The following is a 26,621-nucleotide window of genomic DNA, read 5'->3' as shown; positions in this document are numbered from 1 at the left end:
CTGGGGTGATCCTGTTGGTCCAGTAGTGATCTAACACCCTCACATTGGCTCACTAGTGTTCTGGCATCACACTGTTGGCTCACTAGTGCTCACCTGTGGTCAGGAACACACTAAACCAGGAGGAAAGAAAACTAACAAGGAAACAAAAACCGAGGAGGAAATCGGACCTTCGGCATGCTGCTACTGAGCAGAGGTCCACAAGCTTCCATGCAACGACACACACAAACAAACGGCAAGAGACAACAACGGCAAGAACGGAAAAGGTAAACAACGGTGTTGCCTGTAAGAAGTAAGCATGGAAGCATTTACAGTAAACCTTATATTAACCTGCTAAAGCCCTCCAGAGGTTCGTCTGATATACAACACATCTGAAAAAGGTCAACCCCCCCACCACCCTCTACACACACACACACACACACACACACACACACACACACACACACTCGCTGCAGGTAGAGCATGTACCCACCCTCTCTGATCCACACACACACACACACACACACACACACACACACACACACACACACACACACACACACACACACACACACACTCGCTGCAGGTAGAGCATGTACCCACCCTCTCTGATCCACACACACACACACACACGCAGGTGCACTTGCATGCAAACAAATAATGAGTCCTCGTAAGCTAGCGAGGACGTCAGCGGACGTCACCCAACACCCCCCACCCCATCCCCCTTACATATATGTTTTACAAAATAAAAATAAATACATTAAAATATATAACAAAAAAAAGATTAAAGATATTAAGAAGATTAAAATGCATATATATGCTTTGGGTTTTACCAAACTTGGTATTAAGCATTAATATATATGCAGACAAACAGAAAAAAAAGAACGAGGAAGACGGTTTTTGAAAACATGACTAAACCCCATGAGCTCTGTGTAAACATAGCGTACGGTTGGATAGATAAAGACTCTTCCTGTCTTTGTGTCTCCCTGCAACTCTCCGGCCTCCCGCCTCTCCAGAGCAGTAACCTAGTTCCGTAGTACCTGGACTCTTTGGTTCTCTGTAACAGTCTGGTTCTCCCTCTGCGTGGCCGTCTGACTCCATCCTCTCCTCGTCCTCTCCTCGTCCTCTCCTCGTCCTCTCCTCGTCCTCTCCTCGTCCTCTCCTCGTCCTCTCCTCATCCTCTCCTCGTCCTCTCCTCATCCTCTCCTCGTCCTCTCCTCGTCCTCGTCCTCTCCTCATCCTCTCCTCGTCCTCTCCTCGTCCTCTCCTCGTCCTCACATCCTCCATGATGCAGCAAGAGGAGCAGTGACCCGGGGGTAGACCCGGGGGTAGACCCGGGGTCAGACCCGGGGCAGACCCGGGGGCAGACCCGGGGGTCCCGCCCCCCCTGCACGAGCCAGGCGGGTTGATTGTCCTTGTTTGTATTTACATCACAGTCAGTCACAGTGGGCTCCGTGAAGTGGAGGAACGATCTTCGCCTCGGCCTGCCCCTCACAAGCCTGGAGTGTGGGCATGGTGCCTGAGATCTGTGTGTGTGTGTGTGTGTGTGTGTGTGTGTGTGTGTGTGTGTGTGTGTGTGTGTGTGTGTGTGTGTGTGTGTGTGTGTGTGTGTGTGTGTGTGTGTGTGTGTACGCGTGCGTGAGGGGTCGAGAGGTTAGGATAAGTCGTGGTTGCTCGGCGACTTCCCTCCGCCGTTGAGCAGGGCGGACGCGCTGCGGCTCTTGGTGGGCGTGCCGCTGCCGGAGCGGGAGAGTTCTGTCAGGTCGTGCAGGGACGGCTCCCTGTACATGGCCACTGCACAGAGAACACAACCGTTACTGGACCGCCCAGGACCTCACTTACACTTACACAGAGCTGCTGTAGGATCTAAACCTCCTGGGGGCTTTATTACTTGCGTATAAAGCCCAAAACGGTTTAGCTCCGCATTATTTGCAAGACCTGATAGTGCCTTATGTTCCTGTCAGAGCTCTCCGTTCTCAGAGTGCAGGTTTACTCGTAGTTCCTAGAGTATCTAAATGTAGATTTGGAGGGCGGGCGTTCTGCTATCAGGCACCATTACTATGGAACCAACTTCCAATCTGGGTTAGGAGGCTGACACCACCTCCACCTTTAAAACTAAACTTAAAACCTTTCTGTTTAGTAAAGCCTATAGTTAGTGTTTAGTAAACCTCTAGCTGGTGTTGGTAAATCTCTAGGTAGTGTAAACTCTAGTATGTTAGAGTCGCTCCTGTAGTTTCTTGTGCTGGCCCCCCCTTCTCCTCCCTTTTTTCTCTTTTGTTCATGGTGCAGCATCCTCTGCCAGTGGAGAAGAGCATCTCTGAATGCACAACACCGGAACCTGCAGCGTGGGAGTGAGAGGGGCAGGGTAACAGGGGGAGAGATTTATCCGTCAAGACTCCTCTCCCTGGCCCTGCCCCTTCTCAACCTTTCCCCGACCCTGAACCTAACCTGGGGCTTGCTGATTGGGCTGGAGCTTTGGGATCTGCGTGCTGGCCTGCGGTCCCCACCCCTGGTCATCCTGTCGCTGCTTCCACCTGCCTGCGGTCCCCACCCCTGGTCATTCCGTTGCTGCTTCCACCTGCCTGCGGTCCCCACCCCTGGTCATCTCGTTGCTGCTTCCACCTGCCTGCTGTGCTGTTGACGTCCCCGACCCCCCAGTCTGGCCTTCGGCAGGAAGGTCTCCCCTTATGATCCAGGTCAAGGTTTCTTCCCTCCTAAAGGGGAGTTTTTCTTGCCACTGTTTGGCTTAAGGCTTTTCTCCCACTAGGGGAGTTTTTACCTGCCATTGTTTATGTAATAATTGCTCGGGGGTTTATGTTCTGGGTCCCTGGAAAGCGTCTAGAGACAACTTTTGTTGTATTAGACGCTATATAAATAAAATTGAATTGAATTGAAATTGAATTGGAGCATCGCTGGCATGTGCACACGCTAGACTGTAGTTCTCCAGACCGGTTTTGGTCTCAAAACCGGTCTGGAGAACACTTTTTTGTGGTCTTGGTCTTGTCTCGGTCTCTGACTCGGATAATTGAGATGCCGTTGCCACACCAAGGTGACAGAATCTGGTGATCAGTTCTTCCTCTTGTTAATGTACAGTTTTGTAAACTATTTGTATTTTGTATTTGATTGAATGTTTTGGTGCATCTGCATGTGTGTCTGTATTTATTTACAGTTCTGTGTTTATAACGGCCTTGTTTGAATATGAATAATATGAATATGAATAATATTTGCATATCATTGTGATTGATTAAGCATCAGGTCTATTTCAGTGATGCTGATATACAGTATAATTTGGCTACTATAATTATAAATAATGCAAGTTCAAGTCGATAATTGAATCTTTAATATTTAAAATTCATGTTTCATCTCCAAATTAAGTCCAATTTAAATCAGTAACATTTACTATTCATTACCTTTCTGAGGTGCAGGGGGTGTTGGAGCTGGTTATTCTGCTAGAGGACTTTGGGACTAGTTAGTAGTCGTGTCAATCCTTAACAGCACTGGAGTCAATCCTCCAATAGTGTAGAAATAATATGTCGCCACACAGATCTGATCTCAGCTGATGGATGGAAACATTTGTAGTGAGTTCAACATCATCATCACTTCTCTGTGTTATTGATCTGCAGTTGAAAACAAGTTCATATGGAAACTAGCTGAACCAGGATGATGTTCTACAATCACGCAGGATCAGGACATTACTAGGTTTTATTTTGGTCTCGGTCTTGATACTCTTTGGTCTTGGTAGTGTCTAGGTTTAGTCTTGACTACAAGTCTAGCACACGCTTGCTCTGTCAGTCCTGAGGGTGAGCAGAGCTGTGCTTAGTCTCTTACTTAATGACAGTTTCCAGCTGTATTATATTACTCCAGGAATTTGAGCTGAGTAAATCATGAAGTTGTGTTATTAACTGATATAATTAACAAACAGCACATCATGTCCTGACAGAAACCGTTAGCCGTCTCCCGGGCTACACATGATCAGGCCCGACCCACCTGGAGTCGTGTTTGGGTCCATGTGATGAATTAAAGTCTAATATCTACTTTGATTTGCTCCCCTTATTCTCCGGGGAAATATCTGACTCCTGAGTGAAGTTTGGGTCTGAGTCAGGCAGCTTTTCAAAGCTTTTTCATTAGAAACGAGCGCCTGGCTGCTGCCGGAGATGTGAGAGGCTGATCAGCTGCACGTCAGACCGCCGCAGCAACCACACAATAAAGCCGGTCTTCTCATATTTCCACGAGGATCCATTAGTGCGATTACTCTACCAGCAGCAATTTCCCACGAAGCCGCTACCAGATCTGTTGTTTCTACAGCAATATCGATTATTTCCCTCTTTCCCTCTCTTACTTGTATTTCTCTCATTTCTTCAGATGATGTAATGCTCTCTGACAGCATGAACCACGCCCAAGCCTTTAAAATTAATCCTGCACAATGTGAAAATCTTCAAGAGATTTCCTAAACTGCTTCTTAGGTTTGTTCTTCCCCCGGAACTGTTATAAAATCAATCAATAAAGATACAGATGTCACAATTAGGTTCATGCAACGTGGTTAGATATAAACTCACTTAGCTGGAATTTGGTCATTCTAAGCAATTATATGATAACTTTCAGGATGATGACTTAGATCATTGCCTGTATAGTCATGGATATTTCAGCATCCCTTCCAGACATTTGAAGAGAGTCTGCTTAACCTGTAGGACATATCGTGGTTTTCAGCAAGAAGATTCATCAAGCATCATGAAATTAACATCTATTCCTTCTACCTGGCTTAATCTTGAACATTTACCGGTCAGACGGGCTGTTTCCTACACAGACAGTTTTCACTTTCCACATCTCATTTCTCTCAGCTGAATATTTAAGCATGACTGGATTCCATGACGCCTAATAGTCACGAATCTAAACTTGTTCTTAACCTCCTATTTTAGGGTTCAGGGAAACTCCAGCAGCATAAGGACAAATCTGTGCACGCGTCTTACATCTTCTGAAGATTTCATTTCAAGGGGGTTTTTAAGAGGCCACATTATGCCTTTTATGTTTTTCATTTCCCTCGATGTGTTTTATGCTGCAGCTTTGTGCACACATGAAGTTTCTACCAAGTGTCAAAGCCGACACCAAAGGGAGTTATTCCACAACAATCCGAGCCTGCTGGTGAGCTGCCCGGAACACGGACTCCAGGCCTCTCTTCTCTTATCTACAACAGCGAGCCGCTACAGAGCTCAGACAAGAACCAGCAGCTGCCACTTCTGACCCGTCAGCTGACCAATCACAGAAGGCTCTCAGCATCAGAACCTTAGCGGCTCATGAAACCCAATGTGAACAAGGATTTCTTACAGTATAGAAAAACAAAGTGAAGTTCTTTGGATTAAAACATGCAAACCTGTTTTAAGTTCAGCCACAAAATGAAATGAACTTTCTGAAAAGAGCCTGACACACACACACACACACACACACACACACACACACACACACACACACACACACACACACACACACACACACACACACATACATACATACACATAGCCACACAGACATATACACACACACACACACACCTAGCCACACAGACACACATATATAGCCACACACACACACACACACACACACACACACACACACACACACACACACACACACACACACACACACACACACACACACACACACACACACACATATAGCCACACAGACATATACACACACACACACACCTAGCCACACAGACATATGTGTATACAGTATATATGTATTTGTATGTATGTGTCATGCTGAGTATCATGCTGTGTTTGATTGTATATTTATTTATTGTTTTGGAATTGTGTTAAACATTTTACTTGCATGCATGTTTTTGTTGCTTTGTTTAGTTATTGTTTGAAATGTAACTTTTTCTGTGTTTTGAGTTTGACATGCAATTACTTTTTGAGTTGATTAGACACAGCTGAACACTATTAAGGCAGGAACTGGATCTTGACTGACAGCTGCAGTGGCCAATGAACTACTGCAGGCTGGCCCCCTAGACCAATGGTGAACCAGGGGAGGGTTCCCTTCCCCCTAAATATTCACAGAGAGACATTCAAGCAGGAGGATGGACTGACGGACAGAGGCCCACGGGGGCCCAGGTTGTTGGGGAGCCCCCGGCGGACCCGGACGGACCCAGACGGAGCGGAAAGCGGACGCAGCAGTGTATTGGAGGCCTTTGGACACTAGTGGCAGAAGTAGGAACTTCTGCCTAAAAGCTGAGTTTCTCCAACCAATACACTGGCTGTTGCAAGCAGAACCACTTCGTGATAGCCAAACGAAATATCCTGTGGTTGTAGGGCAGATTGCTGGTTATTCTTCTTTGCTCCAGGGTCAAAGAGTGTCGACTGGAGGTGTGTAGCAGAGGGATCCCTGTTGGCGTGGGCCTGACTGCGGTGGATTGTAGAGGGGGTGCTAGAGGAAAGTCTTTGAATAAGACAGTGAGCCCCTGAACGGATTGACTTTGACTGTTTGTTTTTAACTCTTGCCTTTTAAGGATTGGCCATTTTAAGAGACATTTCTCCCATTTTAAGAGACATTTCTCCCATTTTAAGAGACATTTTCCCCATCCTTGATTTTATGTTAATGTTCTTTGCACAATAAATGTTTGTCGCTGCACCCTTTGTATTTGTGGGTTACTAAGTACTGCTCACCCTCGAAGAACGGAAAAGTATGTCCTTGGGGACTTGGGTTATTTTATAACCATAACTTTAAGAACCACCCCTTTGACATTTGGCGTTGTCGGCAGGATTCAAGTTTGTGAGCAGTGCTTGGTACCTACAACATATTTTAAAAATGATGATGCCAATTTATCCTGGTGCCCCTTGGGTGCCAAAATTCCAAGGCCCTCTGCTCCAAGCCCTGAAGAGGTTTGCCCGTCTTAACACTGATGCGACCTTTGCCCAAATGCAGCAAGAGACCACTGGAGGCTGCTGGTGGTGCTGCTGGATGCTGCTGAGAGCTGGCTGCAGCAAGAGACCACTGGAAGCTGCTGCTGGATGCAGCTGCTGCTCAGAGCTGGCTGCAGCAAGAGACCGCTGGAGGCTGCTGGTGGTGCTGCTGAATGCTGCTGAGAGCTGGCTGCAGCAAGAGACCACTGGAGGCTGCTGGTGGTGCTGCTGCTGAGAGCTGGCTGCAGCAAGAGACCGCTGGAGGCTGCTGGTGGTGCTGCTGGATGCTGCTGAGAGCTGGCTGCAGCAAGAGACCACTGGAGGCTGCTGGTGGTGCTGCTGGATGCTGCTGAGAGCTGGCTGCAGCAAGAGACCACTGGAAGCTGCTGGTGGTGCTGCTGGATGCGGCTGCTGCTGAGAGCTGGCTGCAGCAAGAGACCACTGGAGGCTGCTGGTGGTGCTGCTGGATGCGGCTGCTGCGGAGAGCTGGCTGCTGGGATAAGGGACCACTGGAGGCTGCTGGTGGTGGACATGGGGTGGAAAGTCCAAAGACATCCTTGGCAACAACCCAGATGCACTTGGATGCAATCCTCAACCACCAGCTCGATATTGTTAATTGTTGGCAGGGACTGCCAACGGTAAACTGTAGGGGGGTGTCATGCTGTGTTTAATTGTATATTTATTGTTTTCGAATTGTGTTAAACATTTTACTTGCATGCATGTTTTTGTTGCTTTGTTTAGTTATTGTTTGAAATGTAACTTTTTCTGTGTTTTGAGTTTGACATGCAATTACTTTTTGAGTTGATTAGACACAGCTGAACACTATTAAGGCAGGAACTGGATCTTGACTGACAGCTGCAGTGGCCAATGAACTACTGCAGGCTGGTCCCCCTAGACCAATGGTGAACCAGGGGAGGGTTTCCTTCCACCTAGATATTCACAGAGAGACATTCAAGCAGGAGGATGGACTGACGGACAGAGGCCCACGAGGGCCCAGGTTGTTGGGGCGGACCCGGACGGACCGGAAAGCGGACGCAGCAGTGTATTGGAGGCCTTTGGACGCTAGTGGCAGAAGTAGGAACTTCTGCCTAAAAGCTGAGTTTCTCCAACCAATACACTGGCTGTTGCAAGCAGAACCACTTCGTGATAGCCAAACAAAATATCCTGTGGTTGTAGGGCAGATTGCTGGTTATTCTTCTTTGCTCCAGGGTCAAAGAGTGTCGACTGGAGGTGTGTAGCAGAGGGATCCCTGTTGGCGTGGGCCTGACTGCTGTGGATTCAAGAGGGGGTGTCTTTGAATAAGACAGTGAGCCCCTGAACGGATTGACTTTGACTGTTTGTTTTTAACCCTTGCCTTTTAAGGATTGGCCATTTTAAGAGACATTTCTCCCATTTTAAGAGACATTTTCCCCACCCTTGATTTTATGTTAACGTTCTTTGCACAATAAACGTTTGTTGCTGCACCCTTTGTATTTGTGGGTTACTAAGTACTGCTCACCCTCGAAGAACGGAAAAGTATGTCCTTGGGGAATTGGGTTATTTTATTACCATAACTTTAAGAACCACCCCTTTGACGTGTGTGTGTGTGTGTGTGTGTGTGTGTGTGTGTGTATATATATATATTTATATTAACAATGCACATACAGGACTGTCTCAGAAAATTACAATATTGTGATTTTTCTGTAATGCAATTACAAAAATGTCATACATTCTGGATTCATTACAAATCAACTGAAATATTGCAAGCCTTTTATTTTAATATTGCTGATCATGGCTTACAGTTTAAGAAAACTCAAATATCCTATCTCAAAAAATTAGAATATTCTGGGAATCTTAAACTTTATCACAATATTCAAATTTGCTGAGACAGTCCTGTATATATGCCTTAGGTTCTTACCAGCATGGTTTTAACCATTAATATGTGTGCAGACAAGTAAAAAAAAATAATGAAAAGAGCCTAACGAGGGCCTTTTAACAAGCTTCTCCTTCAGGACTTGTGCGTTACCTTTGAGCGGCTTGGGGATGAAGTGTGCAGCAGGCTTGTTCTTCTTGACGTGGTTCCCCTTCATGATGGCCCCGTCCTTGTTGAGTCCCAGGTACCAGGCCCGGCCCGAGGCCTGCTGCCGGTACAGCATGGAGGAGTAGGTGACGTAGTAGTTCTCAAACACCGACTCCTTGAACTTGCACTCCGGAGTGAAATGTTCCTGGGTGGACAGCGTGACAGACAGAACAAACTGTAAAGGAGGTGGGACAGGGATGCGAGCGGAGAGGTGGGATGTGAGGAAGAGCGGAGTCACCGACGACGGGATTTTGTAACGGCAGCTCCATTAAAAAGGGTTGGATCAATCCTCCGTTCCATCCATCATCTGCTCTGTGAATCATTATCTCGGCCCGGCTGGAGTCTCCGTGAACAAACCGCACTAACTTAAGAGAGCTGACATTTGCATTTCCTTATTCCTGCATCTCCATGGCAACCGGCTACTCCCTTGAATACCAACCAGTCTACTGGGAAAGATGGTGCCCAGGTTGCCGGGGGAAATGGAGAGACACAGAAAGGGTGCTCTCTCTCTCGTTCTCTCTGTCTCTGGTGTCCATCAATCTTGTATAAATTTTCATTAAGCACGTCTTGATGATCCGTCAACAAACTTTGTCAGAAAGCAAACAGGACTGTGAATAGTTTGTGTGCGTGTGCTTTTAATATCAGGTGAGGAGATGAAGCCAGTGATATCAGCGTTATGACTGAGCAGCATCTTTAGAAAAACAACAGAGAGCCCCCGGAGCTGGACGCCATGGGCCAGATATGGCTGCGGTATAAAGGCATGGTTGTTATTAAATTGAGGTGGGACCCAGTTTCTTATTTCCTTTTTGTTAGTTTTCATGTTTTTGATCTCACCCTGTTGTTTGCGTGCTATTATCTGTTGATTCTTGTAGCTTCTAACTCAGCCACCATCCGTCATGAAGAGCTAAAATAAGGCTCTTAGAGCTCAGCTTCTGGCTCTTTTGAGAAAATAAACACACATTTCCATCAGGCAGGAAATTAACTAATTTCAGGAGAGACTTTTCAATCAAAGAATGACTGAAAGGAGGCGGAAAAAAAATGAAGCTGATCTGTAATCAATCATGAGAAGCCACATTATCAGAGGACAGATGGGTGAGGCTCAGACACAAGTCATAAATCCATGTGGAAGCTGTCAAGGCAACACTGATGTGATGATGAAACAGTAATGAGTCTACTCTTACTTTAAGATTATTGTCTTATTTCTAAACCTGAGAGATTTCAGTCTGCTGACGATGAGCGCCATGATGTTGTGGTGGTGAGTGTTGGTGGTGATGAGTGTTTGTGGTGATCAGTGTTGGTGGTGGTGAGTGTTGGTGGTGGTGAGCGTTGGTGGTGATGAGTGTTGTGGTGGTGATTAGTGTTGGTGGTGATGAGTGTTGGTGGTGATGAGTGTTGGTGGTGATGAGTGTTGGTGGTGATGAGTGTTGGTGGTGATGAGTGTTGGTGGTGATGAGTGTTGGTGGTGATGAGTGTTTGTGGTGATGAGTGTTTGTGGTGATGAGTGTTAGTGGTGATGAGTGTTGGTGGTGATGAGTGTTAGTGGTGATGAGTGTTTGTGGTGATGAGTGTTTGTGGTGGTGAGTGTTGGTGGTGATGAGTGTTGGTGGTGATGAGTGTTTGTGGTGATGAGTGTTGGTGGTGATGAGTGTTGGTGGTGATGAGTGTTGGTGGTGGTGAGTGTTGGTGGTGATGAGTGTTGGTGGTGATGAGTGTTGGTGGTGATGAGTGTTGGTGGTGATGAGTGTTTGTGGTGGTGAGTGTTGGTGGTGATGAGTGTTTGTGGTGATGAGTGTTGGTGGTGATGAGTGTTGGTGGTGATGAGCGTTTGTGGTGATGAGTGTTGGTGGTGATGAGCGTTTGTGGTGATGAGTGTTGGTGGTGATGAGCGTTTGTGGTGATGAGTGTTGGTGGTGATGAGCGTTTGTGGTGATGAGTGTTGGTGGTGATCAGTGTTGGTGGTGATGAGTGTTGGTGGTGATGAGTGTTGGTGGTGATGAGTGTTTGTGGTGGTGAGTGTTTGTGGTGGTGAGCGTTTGTGGTGATGAGTGTTGGTGGTGATGAGCGTTTGTGGTGATGAGTGTTGGTGGTGATGAGTGTTGGTGGTGGTGAGTGTTGGTGGTGATGAGCGTTTGTGGTGATCAGTGTTGGTGGTGGTGAGTGTTGGTGGTGATGAGTGTTGGTGGTGATTAGTGTTTGTGGTGATGAGTGTTGGTGGTGATCAGTGTTGGTGGTGATGAGTGTTTGTGGTGGTGAGTGTTGGTGGTGGTGAGTGTTGGTGGTGATGAGTGTTGGTGGTGGTGAGTGTTGGTGGTGATGAGTGTTGGTGGTGGTGAGTGTTGGTGGTGATGAGTGTTGGTGGTGATGAGTGTTGGTGGTGATGAGTGTTGGTGGTGGTGAGTGTTGGTGGTGATGAGTGTTTGTGGTGATGAGTGTTGGTGGTGATGAGTGTTTGTGGTGATGAGTGTTGGTGGTGATTAGTGTTTGTGGTGATCAGTGTTGGTGGTGATGAGTGTTTGTGGTGGTGAGTGTTTGTGGTGGTGAGTGTTGGTGGTGGTGAGTGTTGGTGGTGGTGAGTGTTGGTGGTGGTGAGTGTTGGTGGTGGTGAGTGTTGGTGGTGGTGAGTGTTTGTGGTGGTGAGTGTTGGTGGTGATGAGCGTTTGTGGTGATGAGTGTTGGTGGTGATGAGTGTTGGTGGTGATGAGTGTTGGTGGTGATGAGTGTTGGTGGTGGTGAGTGTTGGTGGTGATGAGTGTTTGTGGTGATCAGTGTTGGTGGTGATGAGTGTTTGTGGTGGTGAGTGTTGGTGGTGGTGAGTGTTGGTGGTGATGAGTGTTGGTGGTGATGAGTGTTGGTGGTGATGAGTGTTGGTGGTGGTGAGTGTTGGTGGTGATGAGTGTTTGTGGTGATGAGTGTTGGTGGTGATGAGTGTTTGTGGTGATGAGTGTTGGTGGTGATTAGTGTTTGTGGTGATCATTGTTGGTGGTGATGAGTGTTTGTGGTGGTGAGTGTTTGTGGTGGTGAGTGTTGGTGGTGATGAGTGTTGGTGGTGATGAGTGTTGGTGGTGGTGAGTGTTGGTGGTGGTGAGTGTTGGTGGTGGTGAGTGTTGGTGGTGATGAGTGTTGGTGGTGGTGAGTGTTTGTGGTGATGAGTGTTGGTGGTGGTGAGTGTTGGTGGTGGTGAGTGTTGGTGGTGGTGAGTGTTGGTGGTGGTGAGTGTTGGTGGTGGTGAGTGTTTGTGGTGATGAGTGTTGGTGGTGGTGAGTGTTGGTGGTGGTGAGTGTTTGTGGTGGTGAGTGTTGGTGGTGATGAGCGTTTGTGGTGATGAGTGTTGGTGGTGATGAGTGTTGGTGGTGATGAGTGTTGGTGGTGATGAGTGTTTGTGGTGGTGAGTGTTTGTGGTGGTGAGTGTTTGTGGTGGTGAGCGTTTGTGGTGATGAGTGTTGGTGGTGATGAGCGTTTGTGGTGATGAGTGTTGGTGGTGGTGAGTGTTGGTGGTGGTGAGTGTTGGTGGTGATGAGCGTTTGTGGTGATCAGTGTTGGTGGTGATGAGTGTTGGTGGTGATTAGTGTTTGTGGTGATGAGTGTTGGTGGTGATCAGTGTTGGTGGTGATGAGTGTTTGTGGTGGTGAGTGTTGGTGGTGGTGAGTGTTGGTGGTGATGAGTGTTGGTGGTGATGAGTGTTGGTGGTGATGAGTGTTGGTGGTGGTGAGTGTTGGTGGTGATGAGTGTTTGTGGTGGTGAGTGTTGGTGGTGATGAGTGTTTGTGGTGATGAGTGTTGGTGGTGATGAGTGTTTGTGGTGATGAGTGTTGGTGGTGATTAGTGTTTGTGGTGGTGAGTGTTTGTGGTGACCTACCGAGGTGTAGAGAAAGCCTTCGTTGTTCATCGCCAGGTAGAGTTTGGTCTGGACACCCTGGATGGCCACGACCCGGAGCCCCACGGGGATCAGGTTGAAGACAGCTACACACACACACACACACACACACACACACACACACACACACACACACACACACACACACACACACACACACACACACACACACACACACACACACACACACAGACCTCATCAGTATCAGGGACATAATGACACCTCCATCCTGCCACAGGGAGGTTATCTTAGAAGTCCGGCCAGGCACTGAGGCAACTGAACTTCTCCAACAATTCAGCTGCAGGTAGATAAGCATGCGATGAAAAAGCTACCAATGATCAAAAGACACACAACAAGGCTGCATGAACAACTATAAGGCACGGATACATAAATCAAACAAAAAGGACACAGAGCTTGAAGCTATTTCCTTTTTTCTCACAACAGAAAACCATTTAATCACCAGTGTTTTGTTCTATGTCATCACGTAGTATGTATAACGTCAGGAGGCACTAATTATATTAGAAAAGAAAAGATTCATGCTACAATGATGTTAACCAGAGGAAGAAGTTGCAGTTTTACAGTTAAAACACTTGTTTATTCAGCTGATGTTTAGATGATGATGCGATGAATTCTTATTTATGTGCTCAACACGGCAACACTGAGGGTTGCAGCTCCAGCTTTCAGGCCACACCGCTCCAGTAACGCTCGACACCCACACTAACACGGTTCCCTCAACACTCCCAAGCAGGAAGCTGATCCCTTTTCAGGTTGTTGTCAACAACATATTCATGGTGACTTCATTCACCAATAATAGCAGAAAGATCATGGAACAGGAAGCAATCTCCATGTTGGGGTAGAGATGTTTGTTTTTGCCATTAAAGCAGCTTGAGGGACTGACTTTGAGGTTGGCAGCGCTGTTTTTTCCTCTTTGTGAGTTTTTATCATCTCAATCTACATTTTTGTTGTTAATCAGCCCTCCACTACTGACATTTTACTTTCTGAGCCATCTCTATCAACAGCAGCATGGATGCTGACCTAATTACTGGCAAACCATCACACTGTGAATAGGTCTGCCGGCAAGCGTCTGATGAGGGTCCACTTCTCTGTTTCTGTCAGTCAGAAAAGGTTGGGACTGCTCTGTAATACTTATTATATAATATATAATACTTATATACTTGTATTACAGACTGGTCTGTAATACTTCTGTTCCTCCATTGTGCTTTTGTTGATTTCTACTGATGCAAAAGATGTTGTACATTTACATGCTGTCTTCCAGCTTGCTTTGTGTTTGCAACCTTAAAACTAAACCATTATTTACAGTTGTTCACAGTGGGGAGTGAAGACATGATTATTAGTTGCAGTTCTAGAAGTCAAGCGTTGGTTTATTTGAAGTCATTAAGCAAAACGAGTTATTTTTAATGAGTACAGTTGTATGCAGCCATGGATTACAGGCACTATCTGTCCAAACACAGTCATGGCTGAGTGGTTCCCTGCCGGTAGGCGTTTATATGATGTATACCGTATGTAATGGTTTAATTAAATAACATGCTTCCATGCCTTTCTCTCCGTTGGCAGCTGGAGGTCTGAAGAGCAGCTTCTTAATGTGAGGCGTGCTGTGCATGAGAAGGTGACTGTCGTCTGAACTGAAGACACACAGTATATCCTGTGTGTGTGTGTGTGTGTGTGTGTGTGTGTGTGTGTGTGTGTGTGTGTGTGTGTGTGTGTGTGTGTGTGTGTGTGTGTGTGTGTGTGTGTGTGTGTGTGTGTGTGTGTGTGTGTGTGCCACTCCTCCGGCTCATGCTGGTACCTGTCACTACTCCTGGAATCGGAAAATATCACCATGTGTTGCGCCGACATTCAGTCAATTCCATTAAACGGGGAGCATTTAACACGGAGAGATTGCAGTGTTGGCACCTGACATTTGGGGGGAAAGCTTTGCGCGCCAGCGTTCTAATTAAATGAGCACTTGACATGTTGTGAGTGACTCCCTGAATTAAAATGTGCAGATCAAACCGATTTCCAGAGGGGGAAGTTTATTGTAAAATTGGTTTTAACTGGAATTGAAAGCTCGCCCCACCGCGGATATAAAGGTGGTAAATTAAATCACATCTTCATCCACATCTTTGACTAAATTAAATATTTTGTTTTAGTATGAAGTGAAATAAATCCACAATATAAGAAAACTGTTGTAAGATGTGTTACTGATGGGGTTTTCACGCTCTATATTGCTTTACTTGCTCATCTGAAGGATGGTATAAAGATGATTAGCTGTTGGAATGATGCTGGATTAAAGTTCTCCTTTTGTAAAGAAAGGAATTTTTAGAGCGTGTAACTTTTATACCTGCAGAAAAATGTTTGAATACACGTTAAGAATTCTTAGGGTTGCCAATATTTAACTTCAAACTGATTGCAGAGCTGAAAGGGTTGATTGATTAATTAACTGAGAGGAATTTTGTCTTGTTTTTGGCACAGATGACAAATATTCCAATTAAATTATTAACCTTTTTAATTAATATGCTTGTGAATGTAAGGCTCAAGGGCTCTGTTGGTCAGACTACAAAGCATTTTGTACATTTCAACTTAAAATTCTTCAATTGAGATTTTTTCAGATATTTACATGAAACTATGACATCAATCAGACGAATTGATTATGGAAATAATGAGCTGCAGTGGCAGGATGGCTTTGAAAAAAAAGCAAGTAAAATAGGACAGCCCTTTTCCTGTTCATTGAAAGACCGTTACTCACCGTAGGTGCTGTCTTCATCCTTGGTTCCATCAATGGTGCCATCAGGCTGCATTTGCAGCTGGAAGCCCTGGCGACTGGAGAGCCTGGTCACAATGCCCTTTAACTGGGGCTCTGCCAGGAGAGGAGAGGAGAGGAGAGGAGGCACATATTTCACTTTCTACTGTCATGTGATCACTGTACCAAATCCAGCTTTCTCCAAGAAGTAGAGACGGAGGGAAAACCGGTTTAAACTTCCAGTCCCTTGGATATTTTTGCTTAAACAAGGAGCTGTTTTTTCGTTTTTCTTAAATCCCAGATATCTGCTGATCCAACCATACAGCATAAAGTTATTCACCCTACATGAGATGTTGGTGCTTTCATGCAACATGATGAACAGCTAGACAGAGCCATCTAACAGATGATGAAGTGATGATGATCCTGCCTTAGTGATGGTGTCGGATGGTGGTGATGCCTGCGGGGATGATGATGATGATGATGATGGCGATGATGGCTGAGGAGCTGATGGTGATGGTGATGGACCCCCAGGAGTCCCGGTTCTTCCCCCCCATGCCCCGTCCCCTCAGACCTGGCGGTCGCCTTCTCTTCCGTTTCTTCCTGGAGCCGAACAGCTTGACGCGCGAGAACACATTGAGCTTGCTGGGCTTGTCGTTGTTGCCCTTGCTGTTGCTGGGGCTGCTGCTGCCGCGGCACGCGTTCGCCTTCTCCCGCTCCCGCGCCTGGCGCTTCTGCCGGATGAGGGAGCTGGCGATGGCCGCGGCGCGGGACATGCTGCCGGCGGAGCGGGGGGCGCGGCTGCGCTCCGGCTGGACGGAGAGCTGGCGGACGCGGCGGTGGGTGGGGGGTGTGCGGGATGCGGGGGGGTTAGGGGGTGGTGGGGGGGGGCTACACCACCCACGGCTCAGCTCGCATCACCCACCGGCCGCTGCGGACTCGCGGATTGCCGTGATTGCGTGACGCGTCCAGAATCCTCCATCGGTGCGTCCTGGCGCCGCGGGGACGCCGTGCAGCAGATCCACTTACGTGCCACTGATTGCGCGTGAACGACGCCGCCTCCCATCCCCCAGGGGGTCTGAGTGGCAAAAAGCTGTCTGAGTCCCCCCCACCTCCACCTCCACCTCCACCCCCAACAGCTCCTGCTGGGGCTTCTCCTGGATGTCCCGCGGGAGCGCGGATGGGTCCGAGTGGCGGATCAACAGCTTCGGATCCGGCGCGGACGGCGCCGGAGGCTGCAGCTGCTGCTGCTGCTGCTGCTGCTGCTGCTGCTGCTGCTGCTGCTGCTGCTGCTGCTGCTGGAGATGATGGAGATGATGGTGATGACTGCAGCGGTGGCTCCTGCTGCTGCTGCTCCTGCTGCTGCTGCTCCTGCTGCTGCTCCTGCTGCTCCTGCTGCCCCCCCCCGGCCCCGGCCCCCCGGCGACGATGCCCCCGACAGAAACGCAGCGAGCGCGGAGTGGGTCGGCGACACGGTGCGGGACTCGATCCGCGGAGACGGGATCATGATGCAGCCGTGCCGTTCATGAGACTGCTGCAGCCCTGCCCGCCCAGAGGGGGGGGGGGGGGGGGGGGGGGGGGGTTGCTCAAGGTTGAGGGGGCTTGGGCAGCCTCCTCCATCACCTGTAGCCTGCACCCACGTGGCGCACTATTTACATGTCCCACCGATGCATGACAGGTGCAATTTTATGGGGGGGGCTATATGATAGGATTCATTTTATTTATTTATTTATTTATTTATTTATTTATTTTTTCTGGGGGGGTTGACTGATGGGCAGACAGGTGAATGAATAATAAAAGAAGAAAAATGAGCGCAAAAATGAGATATTGAGTGTGCCTGAAGTAAGAAAGAGGAAGATGGGGGGACACACTTACATATGGATTATAAAAAAAATGTGGCGAGAGAGTGAGAGAGAGAGAGTGAGATAGCTGTGAAAAATGATAAGGAAAATCGAGGCACAAGGGGAAATTGAAAAAACTACAAAAAGGGGAAATGATTTAAAAAAACTGCAAAGAGAGAGATGGAAAGAGCCAGGATTTTTGAAGGAGAGCTAAATTATAATAAGAGAGGGGGAAGGAGGGGCTCTCATCTTATTTTGGTGCAGAGAATCCCAATGCTAAGAGGCTGCAGCTTGCAAGGAGGTGAGAACAGGGGAACCTCTTGCTTCATCTGCTTTGTCGTCTCCTAGGTGTTTCCTACTTCAGCAGCCGGACGGAGGTCGCGGAGCAGCAGGCAGCCCTTCCATGCACGACCATGACCCCCCCCCCCCCCCCCCCCCCCCCACGGTGAAACTGATCCACGGCTGCCAGGGCTGCGATGGCGCTTGACTATGCAATCGAAAAGGAGAAGTGGCGGCGGCAGACCCCGAGCCGACAGATTCGCGGAGGTCGACCTGTGCGTGCGCACCTGGCCCGACCCGCGCAGGCCAGGCCGCGCTGTTCTGCAGGAGCGGAAATCAATGACTGGAGAACAGGGAGGAGGAGGAGACCTCAGAAGGGAGAAGGAGACAAACTCAATAACCTACTGTGGGAATGAGCCAGAAAGTGGATAAAGTGATGCACTGTGGACATAAACTGAGGTCAGGACCGGGTCACAAAAGTGGAGCGTGTGCGTTATGGGTAGAGGTGGGACGTATTGCCTTCCAGGATAAGACCCCATAAGTGATAAATAAAGTGTCCCGTGAAACTAAAACTTATTTATGGGATTCCCGAATTAGTCATGTAGTTCTCCTAAAAGCAAAAGTCAAGCAAAGTAAAACCAGCATAAACTAATCAGATAAAAGTTGACTCGAGGTTTATTAACGGCACCTATTCTGCCTTTAACCGCCACAATGGCAACGTAAATGCCACAGAAAATAACATAACTCAATTCATATATCAGCGGAAAAGCAGCTAAACAGCACCAACATTCCTGCAGATTCACCAAGATTGAATAATAATAGGCTACTAATAATTTTGAAGAAATAATTAAAAAAAAGTCTTTATAAGCGAAATCCAACCTAATTAACACAATATTGGATATTGGTGCATTAATCGCCAAGTAACTGAACCATGAAACTTTAACAAAACAATATAATCGTTGAATTGCGCGCCCTAAGTCAAACTGTGTGGTCATATTTTGGAGCATTTTAGTTGCTGATGGATTACATTATGAAGTTATTTTAGCCAATCGTATTTTTGCAGGGTTGTAAGAAAACTGTAGCCTTCCTTTTGATGGTAAACAGAGATTACCTTAGGGCTGAGATTTAAAAAGGAAATTCATTTAGCTCAGCCATTAAACAAGTCATTTATTAAAATGCTCTAAGTATGAATTAATTTTCAAGTTTACTGAAATTAAACAAAAAATATTCATGTTCTATTGCAAGGTCACTTCTTATGAGTTCATATGAGTGTTTTAAGAAGTCCAGCGTGTGTAAAGGAACTGCAGTCCAGGTGAAGGGCGCGTCCTGCGCTGTTTTCAGCACCACGGACAGCGCTCAGGGAAACCAGTCAGAACTTCCATCCATCCATTAGAAGCCTATAACAGATCCACCCAACTATTTCAAAAATAACTATTTCATTGAAACTTAAGTATTTAAAAGGGGCAATATCTAGCTGCATAACCAACTTGTAACTCCAAGGCTAAAATTCAGAAGTTAATTAAAAGACTTTTAGGACGTTGTCATTGAACTCCCATATTTTTTCCACACTAAAACAACTCGTTCCCAAACACCGAGCACATTGACCAGTCCCGTTGATGTCTACAACCCATATTTTTCATTTATTTGTCATTACAGAATTACCACCGGCCTTAATTTTCATCTTCCTAGCCTTACCTGAGGTTGATCGGCGGAGAGGGAAAGCCATGCTGCGAACATGGAGCTCCGCAGCCTTGTGTTCATGGCTTTTCCCATTTCCTGTGGAGTGCTTCTCGACGAAATAGCTGCAAATTACTGAAGTTCAAATCACAGAACTCTCCACGGCATTGGATCCATTAAGTCCGCACACGTGGTGTTGACGGGAGATCATTACAGAACATTAGAGGCCATTAAGCCGTTGGAACCGGTCATCAATGATTCATCCCGAGGCCCCTCTGATCTGGCTCGGTAAGTGAGGGATGGAGCCAGCACGCCGTTCCCAAATCCAAGGCCCTATCGATGTAACTGTTTGTTTGCTATTTGTGTAAGTGAGCCAGATTAAAATGAGACTGGGACACTAGTGGAGTGCAAATACTAACAAATCTATATTACTGCTTGCATGGACTCTATCGACATCCCAGTAACCTCTAACCTTCAGTCACTGCCACTTGATGGCTGTAAGGTCTTCAGTCCCAAGTCTTGTCAAATGCATGTTCAATTCAATTCAATTTTATTTATATAACGTCTATACAGCAGACGTTGTCGCTATAGGCGCATTCCAGAGACCCAGAACATGAACATAAACCCCCGAGCAATTATTACATAAACATAACATAAACACTGGCAGGTAAAAACTCCTCTAGTGGGAGAAAAATCTTAAGCCAAACAGTGGTAAGGAAAACTCCCCTTATGTGTCAAGTGAAAAAGCAGCAGATTGTCACAGCTGCTGTTAGAACTGAGATACTGAGGATAAAAAGGATAGAAATTGACCAACAGTATGCCAAATGCATCACATCTGTATTCCAAATATATCTTCACCTGCATTGACTGAAATATTTCAGGTTACAACAAGGTTCTTTGTAAGAATCCATAAAATGACATGAATGATTAAATTTATATATTGCCTTCAATGTAGAAATGTATTATAGTATCAAAGAAGTGAAATCTTAAGGTTGCTTAGGGAGAATAAAGCATATTTTGCAGTGCATTATAAGATAATACAACTTCCTTTTAAAAAAAACTATTTCACAGCTGAACAAAGACAAACAAATATAAAAACACATGCAAGTAATGGTTTCATATTGTATATCACTCTGCTCCTTAATGCGTATATTATCACAGCACATCATCTTGTATAGACACTTACACACAGACTGGACACCAACGCCCATAATGTCATATTATCAGCCCATTACACTGTAATTCTGCTACAATGCTTCTTGTGAAACAGCCTGCTAGCCCATTAAAACGTGGGGGTTCTTCATACACAAGCATTGGTATAGTCATAAAATTATCAGCTTCTAATGAATCCAAACACAGCAACATCCAAACTAATGAGATGATACAGAAAGTATCACACATTGCAGAGGGTCTGCTGCTGCATTTACTGCAGCATGGAAGCTCATAAAAGTCAGTGAAGGCAGTGAAGCAGGATGTTGCCATAATGTGCAAACTCAGCAACTTCCAGCTGATAGAGGATCAAATGTAAAAGTTGTCTGAGGCAGCATCTTTGACATAACTGTGCTTTCCATGATGAGTTTCCAAATCTCAGTCACGTGCCATGAGGAATATTTTCACAGTGACATTTATAAAGTCGTTGCGTAATTAATCTTGTAGTGACGTCATGTGATGAAAAAATGACGGTTGGATTAAGAAAATGGATGGATACATTCGGTTAAGCTCAGACTTCGTCCTTTCTCTTTGTTCTTTTTTCGGTATTTGTCTAACCGAACCTGTTTTGAATAAATAGTTCCTTGGCTTGAAATAGTAAAGTGCAACAAAGTCAGTGTGTACACTTTGGCAAATATTTCCAGGCCAACAGTCTGGGCAAGTGGCCAGTATTCAGTCCCTGTCTCTTCCGAAAAAAGCAAAAACAAAAAAGCCCTCTTTACAGCTGTTTTTTTTTTTCGTCACTTTTTGTTTTATCAATTTCTCTAATTCCCGACTTCTCTCATTGAAATAATACGACACTAGATGGCGCCATAGTAAAACGTAACTGAAAGTATACAAAGACCGAGAAGAGGAGGTTGTAGGTTTTCCTGTGTGCACATAACAGGTTAAATAATTAAGAAGATCTGCTGGGATTCTAGGGGGGCATGGATGTCTGGAACAAATTCAGTGGCCAACCATCCAATTTATAAATCTAATCTCCTTAAGAACAAGATGTTAATGAGTTCTTGTTCTTTCAGCAACTTACTCATTAATTATGTCACAATGTTAAGAACGGCCCAAGGTGACCTGTAGTCACGACTGTCTGTTCACTAATGTGAGAAACATCTATTCTGGAAGATATTTAGTCCAAAAAATCCTAAAAACCTAGTACATTGTTCCAGAAAACACTGTGTTCACTTATGTTCAATATTTATATGTTGGAATTAATCATTTATTTGATTTTTCGTTAATGTGACTACTCAATAACAGTTTTTGAATGTGCCTCATATTTTCCTGCTATTTCTGAGTAAGAGAGGGAACTTGTGAGAATAACATTAAAATACACAAGTTCATTCTGCCTCAGTTCCTAAATTCAGTTTTTATGTAGCTTTATATGTAGTTTATTGAGGTCGAACTTCTTAAGGTGTATTTGTCTATTGTTTAATGGAACATTGAATCATTTCCCCTTTTCATCTTGTCATGGTTACATTGCGAACACATTAGACACTAATCACAAATTAGTGGAGACAAATGTATCATTGGAGGAAATCACAAGGGCAGCATTACAGGGTGGACTATGATTGAGAGGATCAATTATGCTATTAATCAATTGCTATTGGCTTCCGCAAAAGGTAGTCACCTACAAATAAACACTCCGGAGGGAGGTCTTTATGCTTTCCATGTACAGTAAACATTCAAATAGTGATGTTTTTGTCGCCTGCATTACATTTCCCACACTTGTGTTTTATGTTTAATAGCATATTTAATTGGATTAAGTCAGTCTCGTGGAAATAAAACACATTTCACAAATAGTTTTATCATTGATAATTATGCACGACAGAGCTCAGCTCGAGGGCCACTCCCTTTCTGTTTCCATGGCAATGATAGTTTCCCAGTATCCATTGCGGTGATCCACGCGCTGACATTTTTACTGTCCATGCTGTATTTTAGATAACGTGTGTGTGTGTGTGTGTGTGTGTGTGTGTGTGTGTGTGTGTGTGTGTGTGTGTGTGTGTGTGTGTGTGTGTGTGTGTGTGTGTGTGTGTGTGTGTGTGTGTGTGTGTGTGTGTGTGTGTGTGTGTGTGTGTGTGAGGTAAATACACTGCTGTGGGGCTGTAAGGGTGGTTAGGAACAATTTAAGGGGTTTTGCTTAATCTAAACTGGAGGGACAATTCAACCTGAGCGCACAATGATGAACATCGCGTTGTCCTAAAACTCCTCATAAGATTAAGCTACTGCTTATCAAATCTATGTGGAGAGAAATAACGATAAATCCTGTGACAGAAATGTCAAAATTCCACTTTCAGGACCGTGTTTGGTCAGTTTTAGTTACAGCCAAATGGAGACAATGAGACCCGCGTGCGTCTCTGCACAATCACACAGCTTTAACTGATATTCCCCTTTTCTTTTTGTAAATAATTTAAAGTAAAATTACACGCCCTGAATTGAATCTGACTTTGGAAATGCTTTCTCGACCTAATATTTGTCGTAGTTTGAATTTATGAGGCTACTCACCTTTGGTGGCATGGTCTTTATCCTCCTTGCTTTTCGTTTTTCCGCTCATGGGGCTCTAACTGCTGCTGGTCTGAGTTGAACGTCAGGTGAGAAACGCTGGGATGAGCTTCTACTTGTTCATCTCCGGCGGCTGCAGTCCAGCTCCTCGCGTTTCCTTCCCTCCCTGGTCCTCCCTGGTCCTCCCTGGTCCTCCCTGGTCCTCCCTGGTCCTCCCTGGTCCTCCCTGGTCCTCCCTGGTCCTCCCTGGTCCTCCCTGGTCCTCCCTGGTCCTCCCTGGTCCTCCCTGGTCCTCCCTGGTCCTCCCTGGTCCCCTGCTTCCGTCCTGTGACCCGGCTCAGCCTGGTCCACCTGGAGCTGCTGGGTTTCACCGCATCACAGCAGAAGTTCTCCTCGCAGACGCCGAAAGTGCGCGCACTGGGAGACAGGTGGCACGGTGGGGAAGTGTGGACGCAAACCAGGGATGCGAATCATGCGATCACTATCTATTCTCATCAGTACCCACATATCTCTGAACAATAGAGACTGTAGTGCACGGGTTTGAGTGCCAACCAGTTTGATAACAGCAGACTAAGCTTTTACTATCATTGTAACCAATAACTGGTCAACTGCTGATGGCTTTTCAGAAAGTACTTTTTTGTCTTTAACGCTGAAACTGATAGAATAAAAGACCGCTGTAACTCTGTACTCATGATGTATTAATATCTTGCAGATCTTATTATGCCTCAAAAATCTCCCATCCCTTTGTTCACTATGACATTTATAATATTAAGGCCAGAACATTTAAAATGAAGTGTTAATGGGGATCTTATTATCTACTAAAATCTGTTTTACATTCATTTCAGTTATCTTCATGAGAATTAGAAATAAGTTGTTTTTAGACACATGATTAAGTCCCGTTTGGTTATAAACCACAGAGAAAGGTGTTTTATCTTTTTAACAATGGTAGGAACAAGACAACTTTGGTGTGTACATGTTAAGTCCTTTATGAGATCAGTGTATTCAGAAGGAAATCTTCTGTCCCATAAATGCAGCATCACCTGCTAACTCAGCAGACCAGGGCTATGCAAATGAACCGGTTCATTGATCATTTAATCAATTCGTTCTAAGGCAACAGCAATAAGCACTGCATTTCATTCCAGTCTCTGGTTAGCACACTGTGTTTGTGTGCTGCTTACATGTTGAAAAATCTGTTATGCCATATGAATTCACTGTTTTATCTATTATATTCTTAAATCCTTGTCCTTCACCCAGATTATAGCAATAGCAGTGTTTAAAATTAACCAGCAAATATCATGCATATGACTCTTATTCTCTTATTCTGTTTCTGAGAAAAATAAAACTATAGTCAATATAAAATATCTGTTCACATAATTAAAGAGAACCATGTGAACATTTCAGTTTGTCAGTAAGAAGTTGCAGCATGCTGAGTTTCTGCTGGTAACCTACATGAGGTGTCCTGTAGGACTAACGGAGCTGGCAGACCCAGCAGAGTTGTCGTTAGGAACCTGTTAGGAACCAGGACCTAATGAGCAGGGGGTCGGACTCCAGTCCACAAAGGCCTCTGTTCCGGATGTCTTAGATATGTCCCTGCTTCAAGGCAGCGTGATACACGGCTGTGCCATTAACAGACTTGTGCAGACCTTGATGCCAACCCATCATTTGAATCAGGTGTGTTGATGCAGGAGACATTTTATACATGCAGGACAGCCCTGGACTGGAGTCCTACACCGTTTTTTTTAAAGCAATAGAAATGTTTACTGTAAATGACCATTGCAGTGCAAAACATCTGGACAATAATTATAAGTTCTTAATTCTAGTATGGTTTTCTGAATGCATGAAGGGAAACTAATGTGCAAGAGCTCCTTTAGAGGTTAACGTAAGGTTTCATTGTTCACACTTAAGTTTTTAATTAAGTTTGTGAATGTAAGGCACACAAATGTTTCCCAAAGTAATCCCTTGGCCATTTGGGTTTATTATTTGTTGATAAATTATGTTTCTTGATGCAGTTCCATCTGAGCCATCTGAGATGTCAAACTTTAAGCCCGTAACCTTTGCTTTAAAGCTCTGACAGTTCCCAGTTCCCTGGGATTATTTGATGATATTATGCATGTTGGGAGGGAAATATGTAAATTCTCTTGAATCTTTCTTTGAGGAGCTGTCATGCCCGCTTCTCCCACGCTACCAAGGTCAGCATCGCAGCCTTCTGATCGCCGGTCCTGACACTACAACTCCCAGCATTCCTCAGTTCTCCTCCTCATGGACCTCATCACTCTCATGCGTCTGCTGCCCTGCCTATAATCCCTGCACAGACCCAGCTCCTTGTGTAGTGTTAGTTGGTCCACATGTCCTGTGAGGGTCAGTCCACAGCTGTGTCTCTGTGTGCATCTTATCGCACTGTGTTGTCGTTATTAAACCATACTTCAGCACCTGTGTCTGCCTGCTGCTTTAAAACCTTTCAGGAACTGTATTTTTACACATTTAAATGATTTTACTGACTCTTGTTCATAAAAAGTAGATGGTAGATCCTCTGCCCATAACAGTCATTTAAAATCTCCCCTTCACCACAGTCAAGTTCATGACAACTTCTGTTGTAATGTCAGGTTGTTCTCCTGTTCCTTCTATCTTAAATAGAAGCAAAATAACAAGAACAGGAACTTTTTGCACGCTTTATTTGTATTTGTTCTAACTTGTTGTTTAACTTGTCTTTCTTTTATATTTTTAGCCGGGGGACTGCCAATGGAAACTAGCTCTATAGCTAAAATTGGGTGCATTTGCATTTTTAATTCTAAATGTATATGAATGTACACTGTCCCTTCCCAAATAAACTGAATTGAATTGAATTGAATTAATAGACGCTATATAAATAAAATTGAATTGAACTGAACGGTATTGGCCCCTAACACATGCAGAAACCAGTGAGAATGTGGCTGAAAAGAGAAAAGTTAAAACTGGGAGTTCATGCCACCTGTTAAAACTAAATTCAACATCATTGTCATAAAGAGACTTGTATTTTTATTTCTTTCCTATTATACTTTGAGGTTGTATGTGACAAACCGTAAAGTTGGTAAATCTTCAGAAAACAAAGATAACCTAATATTCTCTGGAATACTTATAATAATGATGCCATTGATTATGAATAAAATAATTTTATGAAATAAAATAATTATGAAATTAAGTATTCATAAAAACTCGCAAAAATGTACTTTCCAGCTATTTAAAAAAATACCCCAAATGAGACAGTTAAAGTCTGTATATCTGGAATATCATTATTTACTCAAGTGAGATGCTTTACATCTGTTAAAATCATATACCAGATTACCGTTCATGCTGCGAGCCCTGCGCATGGTCATGCTGTTAACACGTCTCATGAGATCTCTTCTGTTGAGTTTGCCGGTTTATCTGTACCAGAACTTTGACATCAAGTCAAAGCCGCTCTTTGACTTCAGCTAAGAAATGGGCCAACAGAGGAAAGCGCAGCCCCCCCCTGTGGATTAGTGATCTGGGAGCAGCTGCTCTACCAGAAGGAAAAGTGCAGCATAAGTCTGTTACTGTTCCCGTCAGACAAGTCACACAGA

General features: G+C 45.2%; 1 protein-coding gene across 4 annotated transcripts; it reads right to left on the bottom strand.

Annotated features, from left to right (window-relative positions):
- Positions 1-1,625: 1,625 nt before the first annotated feature.
- fgf13b (fibroblast growth factor 13b) lies at positions 1,626-23,095 on the bottom strand. 4 transcript variants are annotated; one of them, XM_061740797.1, is made up of 5 exons: positions 23,047-23,095; positions 15,554-15,664; positions 12,790-12,893; positions 8,881-9,079; positions 1,626-1,770 (listed from the first exon to the last, which is right to left on the bottom strand). In XM_061740797.1, exons 1-5 carry the CDS (start codon positions 23,093-23,095, stop codon positions 1,631-1,633), a joined length of 603 nt encoding a protein of 200 aa, XP_061596781.1. In that variant the 3' UTR covers positions 1,626-1,630. The 4 variants fall into 4 exon arrangements, with proteins under 4 accessions (XP_061596781.1, XP_061596782.1, XP_061596780.1 ...); XM_061740798.1 differs by lacking the exon at positions 23,047-23,095 and adding an exon at positions 19,360-19,441; XM_061740796.1 differs by lacking the exon at positions 23,047-23,095 and adding an exon at positions 16,119-16,855.
- Between the last annotated feature and the right edge of the window lie 3,526 nt (positions 23,096-26,621).

The sequence above is a fragment of the Cololabis saira genome, chromosome 14 (assembly GCF_033807715.1).
Source record: "Cololabis saira isolate AMF1-May2022 chromosome 14, fColSai1.1, whole genome shotgun sequence".
NCBI lineage: Eukaryota > Metazoa > Chordata > Actinopteri > Beloniformes > Belonidae > Cololabis > Cololabis saira.
The sequence above is the reverse complement of the archived record's forward strand: the minus strand, read 5'-3'. Positions and strand labels throughout refer to the sequence as shown.

Coding starts and splice junctions, on each gene's coding strand:
- fgf13b (XM_061740796.1), bottom strand. CDS start 16,320: ATGTCCCGCGCCGCGGCCATCGCCAGCTCCCTCATCCGGCAGAAGCGC. Junction 12,894..15,553: donor GGATGAAGACAGCACCTACG/GTGAGTAACGGT, acceptor GTGTGTGTGTAG/CTGTCTTCAACCTGATCCCC. Junction 9,080..12,789: donor AAGGCTTTCTCTACACCTCG/GTAGGTCACCAC, acceptor CTGTCCACCCAG/GAACATTTCACTCCGGAGTG.